Source organism: Nerophis lumbriciformis, linkage group LG36 (genome assembly GCF_033978685.3).
Source record: "Nerophis lumbriciformis linkage group LG36, RoL_Nlum_v2.1, whole genome shotgun sequence".
Taxonomy (NCBI): domain Eukaryota; kingdom Metazoa; phylum Chordata; class Actinopteri; order Syngnathiformes; family Syngnathidae; genus Nerophis; species Nerophis lumbriciformis.
Genome location: NC_084583.2, coordinates 11,072,501 through 11,094,547, shown reverse-complemented (window position 1 = coordinate 11,094,547; position 22,047 = coordinate 11,072,501). Strand labels below are relative to the sequence as shown.

Below are 22,047 nucleotides of genomic sequence, written 5' to 3'. Positions count from 1 at the left end.
ATTCACATGTGAATAATGCTGTATAATAGACTGTATTTATATTATTCACATGTGAATAATGCTGTATAATAGACTGTATTCATATTATTCACATCCGAATAATGCAGTATAAGAGATTGTATTTATGTTATTCACATGTGAATAATGCTGTATAATAGACTGTATTTATGTTATTCACATGTGAATAATGCTGTATAATAGACAGTATTTATAGTATTCACATGTGAATAATGCTGTATAATAGACTGTATTTATAGTATTCACATGTGAATAATGCTGTATAATAGACTGTATTTATATTATTCACATGTGAATAATGCTGGATAATAGACTGTATTTATATTATTCACATGTGAATAATACTGTATAATAGACTGTATTTATAGTATTCACATGTGAATAATGCTGTATAATAGACTGTATTTATGTTATTCACATGTGAATAATGCTGTATAATAGACTGTATTTATATTATTCACATGCGAATAATGCTGTATAATAGACTGTATTTATATTATTCACATGTGAATCATGCTGTATAATGGACTGTATTTATATTATTCACATGTGAATAATGCTGTATAATAGACTGTATTTATATTATTCACATGTGAATAATGCTGTATAATAGACTGTATTTATATTATTCACATGTGAATAATGCTGTATAATAGACTGTATTTATATTATTCACATGTGAATAATGCTGTATAATAGACTCTATTTATATTATTCACATGTGAATAATGCTGTATAATAGACTGTATTTTTGTTGTTCACATGTGAATAATGCTGTATAATAGACTGTATTTATATTATTCACATGTGAATAATGCTGTATAATTGACTGTATTTATATTATTCACATGTGAATAATGCTGTGTAATGGACTGTATTTATATAATTCACGTGTGAATAATGCTGTATAATAGACTGTATTTATATTATTCACATGTGAATAATGCTGGATAATAGACTGTATTTATATTATTCACATGTGAATAATGCTGGATAATAGACTGTATTTATATTATTCACATGTGAATAATGCTGTTTAATAGACTGTATGTATATAATTCACGTGTGAATAATGCTGGATAATAGACTGTATTTATATTATTCACATGTGAATAATGCTGTATAGTAGACTGTATTTATAGTATTCACATGTGAATATTGCTGTATAATAAACTGTATTTATATTATTCACATGTGAATAGTGCTGTATAATAGACTGTATTTATAGTATTCACATGTGAATAATGCTGTATAATAGACTGTATTTATATTATCCATCCATCCATCCATTTTCTACCGCTTATTCCCTTCGGGGTTGCGAGGGGGGGCGCTGAAGCCTATCTCAGCTACAATCGGGCGGAAGGCGGGGTACACCCTGGACAAGTCGCCACGTGTGAATAATGCTGTATAATAGACTATTTGTTATTCACATGTGAATAATGCTGTATAATAGACTGTATTTTTGTTGTTCACATGTGAATAATGCTGTATAATAGACTGTATTTATATTATTCACATGTGAATAATGCTGTATAATTGACTGTATTTATATTATTCACATGTGAATAATGCTGTATAATGGACTGTATTTATATAATTCACGTGTGAATAATGCTGTATAATAGACTGTATTTATATTATTCACATGTGAATAATGCTGGATAATAGACTGTATTTATATTATTCACATGTGAATAATGCTGGATAATAGACTGTATTTATATTATTCACATGTGAATAATGCTGGATAATAGACTGTATTTATATTATTCACATGTGAATATTGCTGAATAATAAACTGTATTTATATTATTCACATGTGAATAGTGCTGTATAATAGACTGTATTTATAGTATTCACATGTGAATAATGCTGTATAATAGACTGTATTTATATTATCCATCCATCCATCCATTTTTTACCGCTTATTCCCTTCGGGGTCGCGAGGGGGGGCGCTGAAGCCTATCTCAGCTACAATCGGGCGGAAGGCGGGGTACACCCTGGACAAGTCGCCACGTGTGAATAATGCTGTATAATAGACTATTTGTTATTCACATGTGAATAATGCTGTATAATAGACTGTATTTTTGTTGTTCACATGTGAATAATGCTGTATAATAGACTGTATTTATATTATTCACATGTGAATAATGCTGTATAATTGACTGTATTTATATTATTCACATGTGAATAATGCTGTATAATGGACTGTATTTATATAATTCACGTGTGAATAATGCTGTATAATAGACTGTATTTATATTATTCACATGTGAATAATGCTGGATAATAGACTGTATTTATATTATTCACATGTGAATAATGCTGGATAATAGACTGTATTTATATTATTCACATGTGAATAATGCTGTTTAATAGACTGTATGTATATAATTCACGTGTGAATAATGCTGGATAATAGACTGTATTTATATTATTCACATGTGAATAATGCTGTATAATAGACTGTATTTATATTATTCACATGTGAATAATGCTGTATAATAGACTGTATTTATATTATTCACATGTTAATAATGCTGTATAATAGACTGTATTTATATTAATCACATGTGAATAATGCTGTATAATAGACTGTATTTATATTATTCACATGTGAATAATGCTGTTTAATAGACTGTATTTATATTATTCACATGTGAATAATGCTGTATAATAGACTGTATTTATATTATTCACATGTGAATAATGCTGTATCATAGATTTATATTATTCACATGTAAAAAAATACCTAAGTGTTTATCGTCTATTGTGAGCGAACTGTGGTGCTGAATTTCCCCCAGGGATCAATAAAGTACTTTCTATTTTATTCTATTCTATTCTATTCTATTCTAAAGCTGATTGATAAGCAATCGCACTGACAGGCGAGGGACATAGAATTGTCGGTAACACCTTAGTATGGGGAACATACTCACCATTAATTAGTTGCTTATTATTATTAGTATTTTATTTTATTTTATTTCATTTTTTTATTTTTTTTGACATCCAGCATCAGACATTCCTATCCATCACATCATATTCACATACATCATATATCTGTTGTCTGCCCTAAATGTCAAAGTATATGTTTTTGTTTGTATCCCAACCATACCTACTTACATAATTAGTTGCTTAATAAAGTAACAAAGACTTAATTTAGAGTTATTTGGACATTTGGGAAACATATCAGGGTTAGGGTTAGGGTTAGGGTTTGGGTTAGGGTTACTAAAAAGCAATAATTCTGAGTTTATTGAGGGAAGACTCTTAGTTAATGGCTTACTGGTTGTATAAGGCGGCCATGCAGAATAAGGCATTAATAAGTACTTAATAATGGCTAATTAAGATTGATTGATTGATTGATTGAAACTTGTATTAGTAGATTGCACAATACAGTACATATTCCGTACAATTGACCACTAAATGGTAACACCCGAATAAGTTTTTCAACTTGTTTAAGTCGGGGTCCACGTTAATCAATTCATGGTAAGAGCCAATATGTTACTAATTTGCATGTTAATAAGCAACTAATTAATGGTGAATATGTCTTCCCCATACTAAAGTGTTACGGAATTGTCTGTCCGTGTGCGTGTCAACATACTTGGATTGTCGTAAATAAAAACATATTCCCCATGTTGTATCTTTAGCAATATAATTTTATAATTTTGGCTGATTACAGCGTTAGTTGGTTCTTGTTGTTAGTTTTTTTTTACTTCATGCAATATGCATTTTCTTGCAACTGGATCATTCCACACACACCATCACAACACCCTTTGGCATGCTGAAATTAGGTTCGGTTGACTAGATCGCACCTCTATTTCGCTCAGAAATGGTGGTTTACATGTTTGTCTGCTGCATAGTCCACAACATAACAAAATAGCACAGTTTGGAGCATATGATGTCATGAATGTGGAGCGTCTCCATGGGCGTGTGCCAACTTTTTTGCAATGTGTTGTTGCCAATAAATTCTAAGTTAATGTTTATTTGCAAACAATTATTTAGTTTCTCAGTTCGAACGTTAAATATCTTGTCTTTGCAGTCTATTCAATTGAATATTAGTTGAAAAGGATTTGCAAATCATTGTATTCTGTTTTTATTTACCATTTACACAACGTGCCGACTTCACTGGTTTTGGATTTTGTAGAACCAGTGTCCTGAAAGACGTGGTACTGAGACAATGTTGGTGTATTAGCATGGTTACATGTTGAATGCTTAATATGAAAAGTTTCTGTGTGGAGGTGTTGAAAATATAGTTTTTTTCCCAGTTGATACTCTCCTCTCTGACGCATGCATTGTGTTTTTGTGCATTTGTGTGTGTGTGTGTGTGTGTGTGTGTGTGTGTGTGTGTGTGTGTGTAGTGTGCACTGATGCAGAGCTCCACAGTCTGGCTGCCAGACTCAAGGACTGGTTTGGAGTTCTTCACCTCGACGCCAACAGAGACCTCAAATCCTCTGACAGCTCAGACTCAGCCATTGGACGTGAGTACATTAGCCTTCCCTACTGTAGTGTGTGTGTGTGTGTGTGTGTGTGTGTGTGTGTGTGTGTGTGTGTGTGTGTGTGTGTGTGTGTGTGTGTGTGTGTGTGTGTTCTTGTATTTCTACCCTTCTTGAGACATCAACAAGGAAAAGTAGCTTCCAAATGAGGACCGGTGAACAAGTTAGGACATAAATCATGGTCCCAATAAGGAAAACCATTGCATTTATAAATAAATGTGATATGGTATGGTATGGTATGGTATCTAATAGAGAATGTCTCATTTGCACCCCTGGTGGTGAAATCTATCAACATTAGGGTGGTCCCAAAAAGGAGGGCTTTTTCAAATTGACTGTGAGTCGCTTTTAAAAGTGCTCCCCCTCTGGTCAACATATGAAATAACAAGTGTTTATAAGAAATCGAAGTGTTCCCCCTCTGGCCAACATATGAAATAACAAGTGTGTGTAAGAAATTGAAGTGCTCCCCCTCTGGCCAACATATGAAATAACAAGTGTGTGTAAGAAATTGAAGTGCTCCCCCTTTGGCCAACATATGAAATAACAAGTGTGTGTAAGAAATCAAAGTGCTCCCCCTCTTGTCAACATATGAAATAACAAGTGTGTGTAAGAAATTGAAGTGCTCCCCCTCTGGCCAACATATGAAATAACAAGTGTGTGTAAGAAATTTAAATGTGCCCCCTCTGGCCAACATATGAAATAACAAGTGTGTGTAAGAAATGTAAATGTGCCCCCTCTCGTCAACATATGAAATAGCAAGTGTGTGTAAGAAATTGAAATGTGCCCCCTCTGGCCAACATATAAAATAACAAGTGTGTGTAAGAAATTGAAGGGCTCCCCCTCTGGCCAACATATGAAATAACAATTGTGTGTAAGAAATTGAAATGTGCCCCCTCTGGTCAACATATGAAATAGCAAGTGTGTGTAAGAAATTGAAGTGCTCCCCCTCTGGCCAACATATGTAATAATAAGTGTGTGTAAGACTTTGAAATGTCCCCCCTTTGGCCAAAAATAATTACAAAAAAAATAAATGATTACATATATAGAGACATACTGTAATAACTTGAAGTAAATAATGAAGATTAAAAACCAATTACAAACAAAAATTACAACAACAACAAAATATAACAAAGCTTACTTTTTTTGTGTGTGCATAGTATGTATATATTATTAATGTTGTAAATACACATCTTTATATATCTAAAAAGGGTGGTCCGAAAAGAGGTAGCCATTTTTCAGAGGTCTCAAGAAGGTAACAAATACAAGAGTGTGTGTGTGTGTGTGTGTGTGTGTGTGTGTGTGTGTGTGTGTGTGTGTGTGTGTGTGTGTGTGTGTGTGTGTGTGTGTGTGTGTGTGTGTGTGTGTGTGTTTGTCTTCTTGTATTTCCACCCTTCTTAAGACATCAGCAAGGAAAAGTAGCTTCCATATGAGGAGGTGTGAACAAGTGATGACATAAATCATGGTCCCAATAACATTGCATCTAATAGAGAATGTCTCATTTGCACCCCTGCTGGTGAAATCTATCAAAATGAGGGTGGTCCCAAAAACGAGGGATTTTTCAAATTGACTGTGTGTCGGTTTTCAAAGTGCTCCCCCTCTGGTCAACATATGAAATAACAAGTGTGTGTAAGAAATTGAAATGCGCCCCCTTTGGCCGAAATAATTAAAAACATATATATATATATATATATATATATATATATATATATATATATGTATATAGAGACATATTGCAATAACTTGAAGTCAATAATGAATGTATCCACTTTTTTTCTGATAAAATCGGGAACAATTTCTGGTATTCTTTCTGTTTCTGTAATATTGCAATATTTTCTCGTGAAATTATTACTTTTTTATGCAAAATTATTACTTTTTGCTGCAAAATGGTGACATTTGTTATATACAATTCTGACTTTTATCACAATATTGCCAATTTTATTTGTCGTTCTTGTGAAATAGTGACGTTTTTTTAAGTAAAATGATGACTTTTGTCATAATTTTGCCGGTAAAATTCGGATTATTTTTATAATACTGCCAACATTTTAAAGATTTCTTATAAAAGTGTGACTTTTGTCGGGTAAAATTACGACTCTTTTCATAAAATTGCCAAAATGTTCAGCTTTTCTTGTAAAATTGCGACTGTTATTGAGTAAAATGTTAACTTTTGTCATAATATTGCACAAATGTTCAGTTTTTCTTGTAAAATGTTGACTTGCGTTTTTTCAAATTGGCTGTGTGTCCGTTTTAAAAGTGCTCCCCCTCTGGCCAACATATGAAATAACAAGTGTGTGTAAGACATTGAAATGTGCCCCCTTTGGCCAAAGTTAATTTAAAAAAAATAAATAAATATGTATATAGAGACATACTGTAATAACTTGAAGTAAATAATGAAGATTAAAAACCAATTACAAACAAAAATTACAACAACCATAAATAACTAAAAGCTTACCTTTTTTATATTTGCATAGTTTGCATATATTATTAATGTTGTAAATACAAATCTTTATATATCTAGAAAGGGTGGTCCTAAATAGGTAGGCATTTTTTCGGAGGTCTCAAGAAGGTAACAAGTGTGTGTGTGTGTGTGTGTGTGTGTGTGTGTGTGTGTGTGTGTGTGTGTGTGTGTGTGTGTGTGTGTGTGTGTGTGTGTGTGTGTGTGTGTGTGTGTGTGTGTGTGCCCTGGCCCATTTCTCTACAATAGCTTTTTGACCCTCATGAGTGATGCTAGTGATGTTGACAGCGACCCCGCTCTGTTCTTTGCATCGTCAACATGTCTCCACACACACACACACACACACGTGTCAAATATAAAACATGCACGCAGTGCTCATACACACTCTCCAATGTTCACCTGTCTGTGATCTGACTTTGCCAGACTTTGACACGAGCATCCTGCCCATCTGCAAAGACTCTCTGGGCTGGATGTTCAACAAACTGGACATGAACTTTGACCTCCTGCTGGACGAGTCGGAGCTGAGCGCCATCTACATGGACAAGTACGAGCTGTGCATGAAGCCCCTCTTCAACTCCTGCGACTCCTTCAAGGACGGCAAGCTGTCAAACAACGAGTGGTGCTACTGCTTCCAGAAGCCTGAAGGTAACATTTTGGAATTAATTTTGGGGGTTATGGCCTTGTCATTGAACTCATCACACAGCAGTGGAATACTCTAATAACAATTATAAGATACAACTGAAGTAGCAAAACGCTCACTCTGCATTTCGGTTCCCGACCCTCGTGACGCTCTCCCGGGAGCGTTATTGCACACGCAGCAAAAATACTTGACAAATACCTTTTTTCGGGTCTGGAGCGATGCACGAGGAGCAAAGCAGTTTCCCCCCTTTTTGCAAATAGTGCGATAATGTTGTGTTGGACACTGTTGTTAACATTAATAAACAGTAGGGGCGTCAAACAAGATTTGTATTTGTAAAGATTCCAAATCATATTAAAAAAAAATAAAAAATCAATAAAAAAATAAATGCAAACCCCGTTTCCATATGAGTTGGGAAATTGTGTTAGATGTAAATATAAACGGAATACAATGATTTGCAAATCCTTTTCAACCCATATTCAATTGAATGCACTACAAAGACAACATATTTGATGTTCAAACTCATTATTTTTTTTAGAATTTCATGGCTGCAACACGTGCCAAAGTAGTTGGGAAATGGCATGTTCACCACTGTGTTACATGGCCTTTCCTTTTAACAACACTCAATAAATGATTGGGAACTGAGGAAACTAATTGTTGAAGCTTTGAAAGTGGAATTCTTTCCCATTCTTGTTTTATGTAGAGCTTCAGTCGTTCAACAGTCCGGGGTCTCCACTGTCGTATTTGACGCTTCATTATGCGCCACACATTTTCAATGGGAGACAGGTCCGGACTGCAGGCGGGCCAGGAAAGTAACCACACTCTTTAATGGTGCCTTCACAGATGTGTAAGTTACCCGTGCCTTGGGCACTAATGCACCGTCATACCATCACGGATGCTGGCTTTTGAATTTTGCGTCGATAACAGTCTGGATGGTTCGCTTCCCCTTTGGTGCGGATGACACGATGTCCAATATTTCCAAAAACAATTTGAAATGTGGACTCGTCAGACCACAGAACACTTTTCCACTTTGTATCAGTCCATCTTAGATGAGCTCAGGCCCAGCAAAGCCGACGGCGTTTCTGGGTGTTGTTGATAAACGGTTTTCGCCTTGTATAGGTGAGTTTTAACTTGCACTTACAGATGTAGCGACCAACTGTAGTTACTGACAGTGGGTTTCTGAAGTGTTCCTGAGCCCCACCTACTCAGTGGCCTAGTGGTTAGAGTGTCCGCCCTCAGATCGGTAGGTTGTGAGTTCAAACCCCGGCCGAGTCATACCAAAGACTATAAAAATGGGACCCATTGCCTCCCTGCTTGGCACTCAGTATCAAGGGTTGGAATTGGGGGTTAAATCACCAAAATGATTCCCGGGCGCGGCCACTGCTGCTGCCCACTGCTCCCCTCACCTCCCAGGGGGTGATCAAGGGTGATGGGTCAAATGCAGAGAATAATTTCGCCACACCTAGAGTGTGTGTGATAATCATTGGTACTTTAACTTTTTTAACTTTAATGTGGTGATGTCCTTTACACACTGATGTCGCTTGTTGATGCAGTACAGCCTGAGGGATCAAAGGTCACGGGCTTAGCTGCTTACGTGCAGTGATTTCTCCAGATTCTCTGAACCCTTTGATGATATTACGGACCGTAGATGGTGAAATCCCTAAAGTCCTTGCAATAGCTGGTTGAGAAAGGTTTTTCTTAAACTGTTCAACAATTTGCTCACGCATTTGTTGACAAAGTGGTGACCCTCGCCCCATCCTTGTTTGTGAATGACTGAGCATTTCATGGAATCTACTTTTATACCCAATCATGGCACCCACCTGTTCCCAATTTGCCTGTTCACCTGTGGGATGTTCCAAATAAGTGTTTGATGAGCATTCCTCAACTTTATCAGTATTTATTGCCACCTTTCCCAACTTCTTTGTCACGTGTTGCTGGCATCAAATTCTAAAGTTAATGATTATTTGCACAAAAAAAAAAAATGTTTATCAGTTTGAACATCAAATATGTTGTCTTTGTAGCATATTCAACTGAATATGGGTTGAAAATCATTTTCAAATCATTGTATTTCGTTTATATTTACATCTAACACAATTTCCCAACTCATATGGAAACAGGGTTTGTAGAAGGGAGAAGATAACGGCTGTGGAGGTCTTGCTCCTCCGGGTTCTCTGGACCACCAATGACGGACATGACAGCCGTGTTCATCTTTGCGAACAATGATTTATTTTTGCAATAAGTTGTGCTTTTCAGCCATGTTAAAGTTCCTCTCGCTCGTTCTCCACCATCAACAACCTCCTCTCCTTCCCGACTGCTGCCTTTAACAGAGCGACAGGTGATCAGACAAACACTCATCTACGCACCTGCCACTAATCTCAAAGCCGATCCTGACACACCCTGCTTTGCTGCAGGTCCGCAGGCCACGCCGCCCCCACAACGGCTTTTATTCATTATAAATTGGAGAAATTGACTTCATCCTGGGAAAACTGGGTCAATTATGTCACGCCCCATACGCCTGATTATATTTTCTCAAATTAGTGATTGTACTGTTTAAAAAATATTACTCCCTATGTGTTTTTTTTTGTTTGTTTTTTTATTATCTGTTTATATTATTTTATTTTTTTATTATTATTATTTTGTTTGTATTATTATTTGTATTAATGTATTTGTTGATATTATTATTACTTTAGTTTGTTTGTTTTTGTTGTTGTTTTTTTGGGCTGTTTTTCTCTTTTTTTGGGGTGGGGGGAGGGTGGCATCGATGGGATATAAATAAGGTTGCAAAATTTCAGGAATATTCAAAGTTGGAATATTTCCATGGGAATTAACGAGAATTAATGGGAATAAACATTGAATGCAACATGCTAAATCTAGCTTTGTTCTGCATAGCCTTCCCTAAGCTTCAATGCCTTTTCTTACATTTTGGGTTAGATAAATAAAAGAATGTATCGTTAATGCGTGTGCTTGGTATCGGTCGATCTCACCCATTGATGATCAATATCACAATCGGCAGCATGAACTCACTATTTCACATGAATATCATAGACTAGTAAATCAAAATCTGCATCGATATGTAGTGCAAAACATGTACATTAAATGACAAAATACATGAATTTTGCCTTATTTATGCTCACGTGAAAGATTCCTTCAAGAGGAATGCACAATGTAAACAATGAGTTGTTCATGTGTTCATTATTTCGGTATGCATTGCAGCGAGGGCATGCACATGTCAGAATTCTGGGTAAAAAGGTAATTTATGTAAAAAAAAAAGTGTAATTCAGGCAGACTGTGTGACCTTTCTGACTTTAATGCAACCGTGTTGGATGTGCTCTGCCTGTAGGATTGCCTTGCCAAGCGGAGAAGAGCAGGATCCAGAATCCAAGTCGGAGGAAGAGCATCATAGGTCAGTTTGATTGACAGCTGTGAGCCATTCCTGCATAAAGCATGTTTACACATTGCCAATCCAAGATATCTGTGTGGAATAACCGAGAAGATGTGAGTAGCTTTTGACTGCGAATGGTACAAAAGTTAAGTTACTTGATGTGATTAAAGATAACATCTGTTTCATATTTACCTTTTACTCGACATGCCACCACGCCATTTATAACTGGGATGTCCAACTGGTTTTCATTGAGGGCCACATGGCAGTTATGGCTGCCATCAGAGGGCCGCTTGTAAAACTGAATAATGTATGAATTTGCCTCTGGATTTCATTATTAACTAGATGAGGCAATTCCTGAGGGAAGCTCCAATGCTGAAGTTGAATTGAAATCCTGGATTTTTTTTTTTTTAGTATTGTTGAAGTAGAGCACACAATTCCCAAACAGGCTGAATATTTTGAAGTTGGAACAGTTTGAATCAGATGAAAAATGTGGGAGTTGTGGATCTTTGAAGAATGTTCCATTTTTTGTGGGGGGGAGAATTCCCCCCAAATTTTGTGAAAAGCAGGAATTTTTGAAAATGGTAAAAAAAAAAAACTTGAATGCTCTAAATGTTGAAATGGTTGGTGTTGGAATTTTTCAAAACGGTCGAGAAATGTTGAAGAAGTAACATGTTGAATTGAGAAATGGTATTACGGAATTCCTGGAATTTCGGGAAAACCAGGAATGTTTCCAGTTCAAAAAGCAACTTTGTTTTTTGTCCTGATTAAGAGGAATGTTTGACAGTGGAACGGTTGAAATGTGTTGAAAAAAGTGGGAGGAGTAGTGGCCAGAAAAAAAGGGTACAAATAGGGCTTTGGAAAGCCAGGAATTCTGGAAAATCCTGGAAAAAAATTTTAACTTGGGGAAAAAGGTAGTTTAAATTTCCAGGATGGTGGAATGTGTTGAAGGTGGAATGGTTTGAATCGGTTGAAAAATGTGGAAATGGTGGAAGTTTGAAAAATGGCCATGTCCCGGAAAACCTGGAATTCTGGGAATTTTTGGAATTTGTCAAGGGAAAGCCCGCAATTCCCGAATAGGCTGAACAGTTTGAAGTTGGGACTGTTTGAATCATATGAAAAATGTGGGAGTTGTGGAACTTTAAAGAATGTCACAATTTTTTTTGGGGGGGGGGAATTTCCCAAAAAATTTCGAGGAAAAGCAGGATTTTTTTTGAAAATGGTTAAAAAAAAAACTTGAATGAGTTGAAATTGTTGGTGTTGGAATTTTTCAAATCGGTCGAGAAATGTGGAAGTACTGTAGTTACATGACATAGTAACATTGAGAAATGGTATTACGGAATTCCTCTAATTTCGGGAAAACCGGGAATTTGATTGATTAAGAGGAATGTTTGACAGTGGAACGGTTGAAATGTGTGGAAAAATGTGGAAGGAGTAGTGGCCAGAAAAAAAGGGTAGAAATAGGGCTTTGGAAAACCAGGAATTCTGGAAAATCCTGGAATTTTTTTTGAACTTGGGGAAAAAGGTAGTTTAAATTTCCCGGATGGTGGAACATGTTGAAGGTGGAATGGTTTGAATCGGTTAAAGAATGTGAAAATGGTGGAAGTTGGAAAAACGGCCAGTTCATTTTGAATGGGAAAAATGTCCTGGAATTCTGGGAATTTTCGTAATTTGTCAAGGGAAAGCCCGCGATTCCCAAATAGGCTGAACAGTTTGAAGTTGGGACAGTTTGAATCAGATGAAAAATGTGGGAGTTGTGGAACTTTGAAGAATGTCCCATTTTTTGGGGGGGTTGGGGGGGAATTTCCAAAAACAATTGTGAAAAGCAGGAATTTTGGGGAAAATGGTAAAAAAAAAAAACGTGAATGGTCTGAATGAGTTGAAATGGTTGGTGTTGGAAATTTTCAAATCGGTCGAGAAATGTGGAAGTACTGTAGTTACATGACATAGTAACATTGAGAAATGGTATAACGGAATTCATGGAATTTCGGGAAAACTGGGAATTTGATTGATTAAGAGGAATGTTTTGACGGTGGAACGGTTGAAATGTGTTGAAGAATGTGGAAGGAGTAGTGGCCAGAAAAAAAGGGTAGAAATAGGGCTTTGGAAAACCAATGTAGAAATGGTGGAAGTTTGAAAAATGGCCAGTTCATTTTGAATGGGAAAAATGTCCTGGAATTCTGGGAATTTTTGGAATTTGTCAAGGGAAAGCCCGCGATTCCCGAATAGGCTGAACAGTTTGAAGTTGGGACAGTTTGAATCAGATGAGGGATCAGATGGGGATTTCCCAAAAATTTCAGGAAAAGCAGAATTTTTTTTTTAAATAAAAGCCCGCGAAATTGTTCAACACAGTAGCTCAGTTACAATGATGGAAAGTGTAAGGATGGAAAGGACAATGCAGGTATAAATAGACTAATATAGCGATAAAAAATCTAACATATATACATAATATGTGTACAGAATAATATATATACAGATATATTATATTATGTCAATAACATATATACAATATATATCAATGACCATGTACATTATTACAGTATATACAGTATATGTGACAGCAGCAGCATAAAATAGAGAGTAGATCCAGCAGGAAATAGAAAATAGACATTATAAACATTATAAACAAAGAGAAGTAGCTAACATGTCAGGTGTCAGGTAATAGCCAGATGTCATCTATTGCTGTATGGCGAGTGATTACGGGCAGGTGCGCGGATTGCAGATTGTCTGCAGGCGCAAGGAGGCACGCCCGCAGCGGAGAGAGAGCGCCCTGGCCGTGACAGATGCGAGACAACTCGCAATGGAAGATTACAAGTTGTGTGCCTTTGCACAGATGGAATAGTACAACTTCAGCACAATTGATGATAACTATAGCAACGGCCTCTCTATCTCTAGCTGCTCTATTTGTAGTAATTGCAATACGCAGAACACTGCAAGAATGCTGTATAGCAGGGGTGTCAAACTCAAATACAAAGTGGGACAAAATGTAAAACTGAACAAAGCCGCGGGCCAAGGTTGAACATATTAACCTTTTAATAGGGACCCAAACAAGTTTTGCATTAAATATTGAACAAGCAAGGCTTATATAAGTTTATAGTGACATGCAAAATCGAGTTTCAAATAATAATAATAATAATAATAATTAAAAAATATCAATGGCATATCTAATACAATTTAAATATAAATTTAATGCCTCTTTTCTATTTGCAGCCTTCAGAGGTAAATATCAACATTAACTTTTTCCACAGGCTAATACATTTGAAAATAAAATAACAATGAATAAAACAACCATTCTGGACTTTAAACTGCTCAGTTTGCAACACACTGATCTAATCTGATGTGCCCAAGCCAGATACCTGCCATCTTTTCTTGGATGCTAGTTCATTAATGTCGGGGCTCAGGCTTTGAGCTGAGGCAACCTTCATTATCGGACGAAGGTGTTCATCAGTCATTATATCTCGTATTCCACAGTCTTGGGGGCGTGCCTTACAGGCACTGCTTTAACGTCCTCTACGAGCTGTCGTCACGTCCGCTTTTCATCCCTTCTAACAACGTGCCGGCTCAGTCACAAGATATGAGCGGCTTCTGCAAGCACACATACGCGAATGCCATGCATACTTGATCAACAGCGATACAGGTTACACTGAGGGTGACCGTATAAGCAACTTTAACATTGTTAGAAATATACGCCACACTGTGAATCCACACCAAACAAGAATGACAAACACATTTCGAGAGAACATCCGCACCGTAACACAACATAAACACAACAGAACAAATACCCAGAATCCTTTGCAGCACTAACTCTTCCGGGACGCTTTCCGGGAGGGGCACTGAAATTTGGGAGTATCCCGGGTGGGTTGGCAAGTATGAGAATTAGCGGTGAATGCGGTCCGTCACGTGATGTTTTTTTGTTGTTGTCGTAACCCTTACCACGCACTCTGTGGTTCCCTTGCAGGCTCGTACACCCCTCGTTGTACTGAGGAGGGCTACTTCAAACCCACCCAGTGTCACGGCAGCACCGGACAGTGTTGGTGCGTGGACAAGTACGGCAACGAGATCGCCGGCTCCAGAAAGCAAGGCAACCCCAACTGCTGTAAGTCAACACATGAGATTAATCATAGGGTTGGAATTGGGGGTTAAATCACCAAAAATGATTCCCGGGCGCGGCCACCGCTGCTGCCCACTGCTCCCCTCACCTCCCAGGGGGTGATCAAGGGTGATGGGTCAAATGCAGAGAATAATTTCGCCACACTTAGTGTGTGTGTGACAATCATTGGTACTTTAACTTTAACTTTAACTTTAACTTTAAGCACCAGGTGTGTCCCAATTAGGGTTCTCCCAATACCTACAATGCAAAAAGTCAGTGTTCAAAAGCAAGAAAAAAAAATACAAAAATGAGGGGCATTTTACTTGAACTAAGCAAAATGATCTGCCAATAGAACAAGAAAATTCGGGCTTGTCAAGGCTTTCCAAAACAAGTAAAATTACCTAACCTCAATGAACCCAAAAATACCTTAAAATAAGTATATTCTCACTAATAACAAGTGCACTTTTCCTGGTAGAAAAAAAAAAGAGAGACCTTTTTTGCTCAATATGTTGAAAAATATTCTTAATTTAAGTAAATGCTAGTGACATAATGATATGCGCTCGGCATTATGATTGAAATGATTACTTTAAAAAAGTAGTTTTATACTTGTGAGCAGTGACACGCGGTGAGGTTGATGGCTGGTGAGGCACTGACTTCATCACAGTCAGATTTACAAACATATGAACCCTAAAGAGTATCTTATTCACCATTTGATTGGCAGCAGTTAACGGGTTATGTTTAAAAGCTCATACCAGCATTCTTTCCTGCTTGGCACTCAGCATCAAGGGTTGGAATTGGGGGTTATTAAATCACCAAAAATTATTCCCGGGCGCGGCGCCGCTGCTGCCCACTGCTCCCCTCACCTCCCAGGAGGTGATCAAGGGGATGGGTCAAATGCAGAGGACACATTTCACCACACCTAGTGTGTGTTTGTGACAATCATTGGTACTTTAACTTAACTTTAACTTTACACATACAAACTGTAGCACACAAAAAAGCACATTTAATTAAAAAAACGTTATTATGGTCTTACCTTAACTTAGAAATGAAGTCCACAGCTAAAGCCCTCACTTAAACTTTCCACGTGCAAGATTGAATCTATTTAAAAAAGTGTAACCAAGGGTTTATAAATGTCGCCTATACTGTATGAAACTACAAAATAACAAACACGGCGGCTCCAGTTTACACGAGGACCACTTTATTTACCTTCTTTCAAAAACCTCCGCAACGTGTCGTCACTTCCGCTCTTAGCGCCTTCAAAATAAGAGCTCAAGGCATATACTGTAAAACAGCGCATAACAGGAACTTAACATCACAAAGAGGAAAGCCCATGAAAATAGGTTACAAAAGTTATTTAATAAGAAGCCAAAAAGTGCAAAAACAATAATGTTCGTGTTGGAGGAGTTGTGAATTAGGTACACCTGCAGTCTGCAGGTGTACCTAATGTTGTGTCCCTGCAGTCATTCACAACTCCTCCAACACGAACATTATTGTTTTTGCACTTTTTGGCTTCTTATGAAATAACTTTTTTAAATAGATTCAATCTTGCACGTGGAATGTTTAAGTGTGGGCTTTAGTTGATATAACACTCCCGTCAGGGGTTGCCGTGCATTCTACGGCGGGGGTGCAGGAGGCGAGCCTTAGCCAGTGCGTCTTTTGCAGCCGTTTTATGATCTCTCAGCACAAGAAATACTTTACACACATACAGTTGTTGACAAAATACACTGTACATTATATACCTCAGCTAACTAAACTATGGAAATGTATAATATAATTCATATAGCAATACAGTCTCACTGCACAGCAGGCCAGCAGTTAGCCGAGTCCGTCCATGTTGAGGCACTGAGTGACGTGCCTCGACTGGCTGCTGTTCACCGCACCGTCTCTTCTCAGTATTTGAACGGCAAATGTGAAAATTCAGCGATTTTAAATAGAAATAATCTAAAACGGGTGAAGTTAAATGGAAAATAACTTTATAGTATAATCACTGGATACATATAACAATTTAATTAAAAAAAAAATATTTTTACATTTTTTTTCTTTCCATGATGGCAGGTGAGGCGGGGCCTCACCTGCCTCTAGTGACTGCACGTCACTGCTTGTGAGTGTTAATGACACAGCTTTGCAACAGTTGATATTCTAGTTTCAAGCATGTTTTACTCAATATAGGTCATCAAATCTCAGCAACAAGCTGTAATATCTTACTGAGATCATTCAGGACCAAAACACTTAAAACAAGTAAAACACTCCAACATAAAATCTGCTTAGTGAGAAGAATGATCTTATCAGACAGAAAATAAGCAAATATCACCCTTATTTGAGATATTTCATCTTACTTAGATTTCAGTTTTTGCAGTGTATATTTTAGTACTGGTACCAAAATGTGTTTCGATACTTTTCCCAAGAAGGGGGACCACTAAAAAATTGCATTATTGGCTTTATTTTGACAAAAAAAATCTTAGGGTACATTAAACATATGTTTATTATTGCAAGTTGGTCCTTAAATAAAATAGTGAACATACTAGAGCAGTGGTTCTCAACCTTTTTTCAGTGATGTACCCCCTGTGAACATTGTTTTAATTCAAGTACCCCCTAATCAGAGCAAAGCATTTTTGGTTGGAAAAAAAGAGATAAAGAAGTAAAATACAGCACTATGTCATCAGTTTCTGATTTATTAAATTGTATAACAGTGCAAAATATTGCTCATTTGGAAAAAAAGATATAAAAATAACCAAAAACTTGTTGAAAAATAAACAAGTAATTAAATTATAAATAAAGATTTCTGCACATAGAAGTAATCATCAACTTAAAGTGCCCTCTTTGGGGATTGTAATAGAGATCCACCTGGATTCTAAACATTTTTTCACAAAAAAATAAATCTTTAACATCAATATTTAAGGAACATGTCCACAAAAAAATCTAGCTGTCAACACGGAATATTGCATTGTTGCATTTCTTTTTACACTTCTTTTTGACAGACATTTTAGTGAGAAACCTGCGCTTGTGCTTCACTGAGTTTTTGAACTTACATTCATATTTTGTTGAAGTATTATTCAATAAATATATTTATAAAGGATTTTTGAATTGTTGCTATTTTTAGAATATTTAAAAAAAAATCTCACGTACCCCTTGGCATACCTTCAAGTACCCCCATTTGAGAACCACTATACTAGACGACTTGTCTTTTAGTAGTAAGTAAACAAACAAAGGCTCCTAATTAGTCTGCTGACGTATGCAGTAACATATTGTGTCATTTATCTACCTATTATTTTGTCAACATTATAAAGGACAAGCTGTAAAAACTGATTATTAATCTACTTCTTCATTTACTGTTAATATATGCTTACTTTCTCTTTTAACATGTTCTATCTACACTTCTGGTAAAATGTAATAATCACTTATTCTTCTGTTGTTTGGATGCTTTACATTAGTTTTGGACGATACCACACATTTAGGTATCGATCCGATACCAAGTAAATACAGGATCGTACATTGGTCATATTCAAAGTCCTCATGTGTGCAGGGACAAATTTCCTGAGTTTATACACATAATATGAATTTTTTAAAAAGGGAAAAAGATTAAAAAATATCGATGTAATCATAGTAGTATCGACTAGATACGCCCCTGTACTTGGTATCATTACAGTGGATGTCATGGTGTTTGTTTACATTGTGACGCCGGTGAGCTACGGTGTTTAGTGAAGCATGTTTAGATATTCCTCGTCCTGCAGGGATGATACTTGTAAGAAACATACTTTATTTGTCGCCATGGAGACGAGGATTAGTGATTTAGAAGTAGCTAAAACACTGCACACTGCGGATGGACGTTAGCTGCTAGCTAGCTAGCCATGTTTTAAAGCACCTATTCCTGAGGGCGTTTCAGTGTTATGACTTCACATTTATCTTTAGTTTTTAAGCCAAAATGCATCAGTTCTCCCTTTTCTGTCTACACAATGTGTCAGCTTGTAAGTACTCAGTGATTGTGCGCTGCCGAACATGCTCCTCTGCTCGTAAAACCAGCGATGTCACGACTTGACGACGCGCCGTCCATACTTGCCAACCCTCACGATTTTCCCGGGAGACTCCCGAATTTCAGTGCCCTTCCCGAAAATCTCCCAGGGCGACCATTCTCCCGAATTTCTCCCGATTTCCACCCGGACAACAATATTGGGGGGCGTGCCTTAAAGGCACTGCCTTTACCGTCCTCTACAACCTGTCGTCACGTCCGCTTTTCCTCCATTCAAACATCGTGCCGGCCCAGCAACATAATATATGCGGCTTCTACACACACACAAGTGAATTCAATGCATAATTGGTCAACAGCCATACAGGTCACACTGAGGGTGGCCGTATAAACAACTTTAACACTGTTAGAAATATGCGCCACACTGTGAACCCACACCAAACAAGAATGACAAACACATTTCGGGAGAACATCCGCACCGTAACACAACATAAACACTACAGAACAAATACCCAGAAACCCTTGCAGCACTAACTCTTCCGGGACGCTACAATATACCACCAAACCCCCCTCCCCCCCACCTCAAACCCAAATTCATCTCCCGAATTCGGAGGTCTCAAGGTTGGCAAGTATGGCGCCGTCATGCCCGGGAACCGGTACCTTTCAAACAGAGTATAGTACCGTTTTTGATTCATTAGTACCGCGATACTATACCAGGAGTGGTATACCGAACAACCCCAGTCCCGATCTGACTTGGATATCGGTGCGATATCAGCAAAAAACAAGTAAAATACATGGAGTGTGTTTATGTCCTCCAATAAACACATGGGTTTGATGGTTCATTGTATTTTAGTGAAGTAGTTTACAAAAAGTAAACATGGTAGGTGAAAGGGTTCCAAGGTTTCTCATTTTTCCCTTTGGGTTGAGTTTTTCCTTGCCCGGATTTACAGTACAGGCCAAAAGTTTGGACACACCTTCTCATTTCAATGCGTTTTCTTTATTTTTGTGACTATTTACATTGTAGATCAGGGGTATCAAACTCAAATACAAAGTGGGCCAAAATGTAAAACTGAACAAAGCCGCGGGCCAAGGTTGAACAAATTAACCTTTTAATAGGGACCCAAACAAGTTTTGCATTAAATATTGAACAAGCAAGGCTTATACAACTTTATAGTGACATGCAAAATCGAGTTTCAAATAATAATAATAACAATTAAAAAATATCAATGGCATATCAAATACAATTTAAATAAAAATTGAATGCCTCTTTTCTATTTGCAGCCTTCAGAGGTAAATATCAACATTAACTTTTTCCACAGGCTAATAAATTTGAAAATAAAATAATGAATAAACCAACCATTCTGGACTTTAAACTGCTCAGTTTGCAACACACTGATCTAATCTGATGTGCCCAAGCCAGATACCTGCCATCTTTTCTTGGATGCTAGTTCATTAATGTCGGGGCTCAGGCTTTGAGCTGAGGCAACCTTCATTATCCAACGAAGGCGTTCATCAGTCATTATATCTCGTATTCCACAGTCTTGGGGGCGTGCCTTACAGGCACTGCTTTTAACGTCCTCTACGAGCTGACGTCACGTCCGCTTTTCATCCCTTTTAACAACGTGCAGGCCCAGTCACAAGATATGAGCGGCTTCTGCAAGCACACATACGCGAATGCAACGCATACTTGATCAACAGCGATACAGTTTACACTGAGGGTGGCCGTATAAGCAACTTTAACATTGTTAGAAATATACGCCACACTGTGAACCCACACCAAACAAGAATGACAAACACATTTTGGGAGAATATCCGCACCGTAACACAACATAAACACAACAGAACAAATACCCGGAACCCTTTGCAGTACTAACTCTTCCAGGACGCTGTATATAATCGGCGGGCCAGCTCTAGTGTTAATTTGATATTGCCTCAAGGGCCAAGTGAAATTACACGGCGGGCCAATTTTGGCCCGCGGGCCAGAGTTTGACACCCATGTTGTAGATTGTCACTGAAGACATCAAAACTATGAATTGGTTGAAAAATGTGTACATGGTGGACGTTATAAAAATGGCTAGTTCATTTTGAATTGGAAAAATGTCCCGGAAAACCTGGAATTCTGGGAATTTTTGGAATTTGTCAAGGGAAAGCCCGAGATTCCTGAATAGGCTGAACAGTTTGAAGTTGGGACAGTTTGAATCAGATGAAAAATATGGGAGTTGTGGAACTTTGAAGAATGTCCCATTTTTGGGGGGAGGGAATTTCCCAAAAATGTCGGGAAAAGCAGATATTTTTTTGAAAATGGTAAAAAAATAACTTCAATGGTCTGAATGAGTTGAAATGGTTGGTGTTGGAATTTTTCAAATCGCTCGAGAAATGTTGAAGCAGTAACATGTTGAATTGAGAAATGGTATTACGGAATTCCTGGAAATTCCTGGAAAACCGGGAATTTTTCCAGTTCAATCAGTTGTCCTGATTAAGAGGAATGTTTGACAGTGGAACGGTTGAAATGCGTTGAAAAATGTGGAAGGAGTAGTGGCCTGCAAAAAAGGGTGGAAATAGGGCTTTGGAAAACGAGGAATTCTGGAAAATCCTGGAATTTTTTTTTAACTTGTGGAGTTATGTACTTAACCAAAAAAAAAAAGGTGAAATAACTGGAAACATGTTTTATATTATATTTCTTCAAAAAAGCAACCATTTGCTCTGATTACTTCTATGCACACTCTTGGCATTCTCTTCATGGGCTTCACCTGGAATGATTTTCACTTCACAGGTGTGTCATTGTATTCTGTTTTTATTTACGATTTTCACAACATGCCAACTTCACTGGTTTTGGGGTTGTGTACATCCGTCATCAGGTCTGTGTTTTCATACCTACCTTTTGTTCTCAAGAGTAAGTTCACCTGATCAAACCTTTTGCAACATTCCGCACTACATTCCTCCAACGTGACTTTTCAGTCTCTCCGTATTCTTCCTCTCTCCTGTTCCCGGCCGCTTACTGTTAAAGACAACAGATGATT

General features: G+C 37.4%; 1 protein-coding gene across 3 annotated transcripts in view; it reads left to right on the top strand.

Annotated features, from left to right (window-relative positions):
• Positions 1 to 22,047, top strand: part of spock1 (SPARC (osteonectin), cwcv and kazal like domains proteoglycan 1) — a 314,102-nt gene that overhangs the window by 276,222 nt on the left and 15,833 nt on the right. For all 3 annotated transcript variants that reach the window (XM_072912464.1, XM_061930578.1, XM_061930579.2), the window contains 4 exons: positions 4,374 to 4,493; positions 7,381 to 7,602; positions 10,935 to 10,997; positions 14,932 to 15,069. In XM_072912464.1, the coding sequence (XP_072768565.1) occupies positions 4,374 to 4,493; positions 7,381 to 7,602; positions 10,935 to 10,997; positions 14,932 to 15,069 (543 nt within the window). The remainder of the gene's footprint in view (positions 1 to 4,373; positions 4,494 to 7,380; positions 7,603 to 10,934; positions 10,998 to 14,931; positions 15,070 to 22,047) is intronic.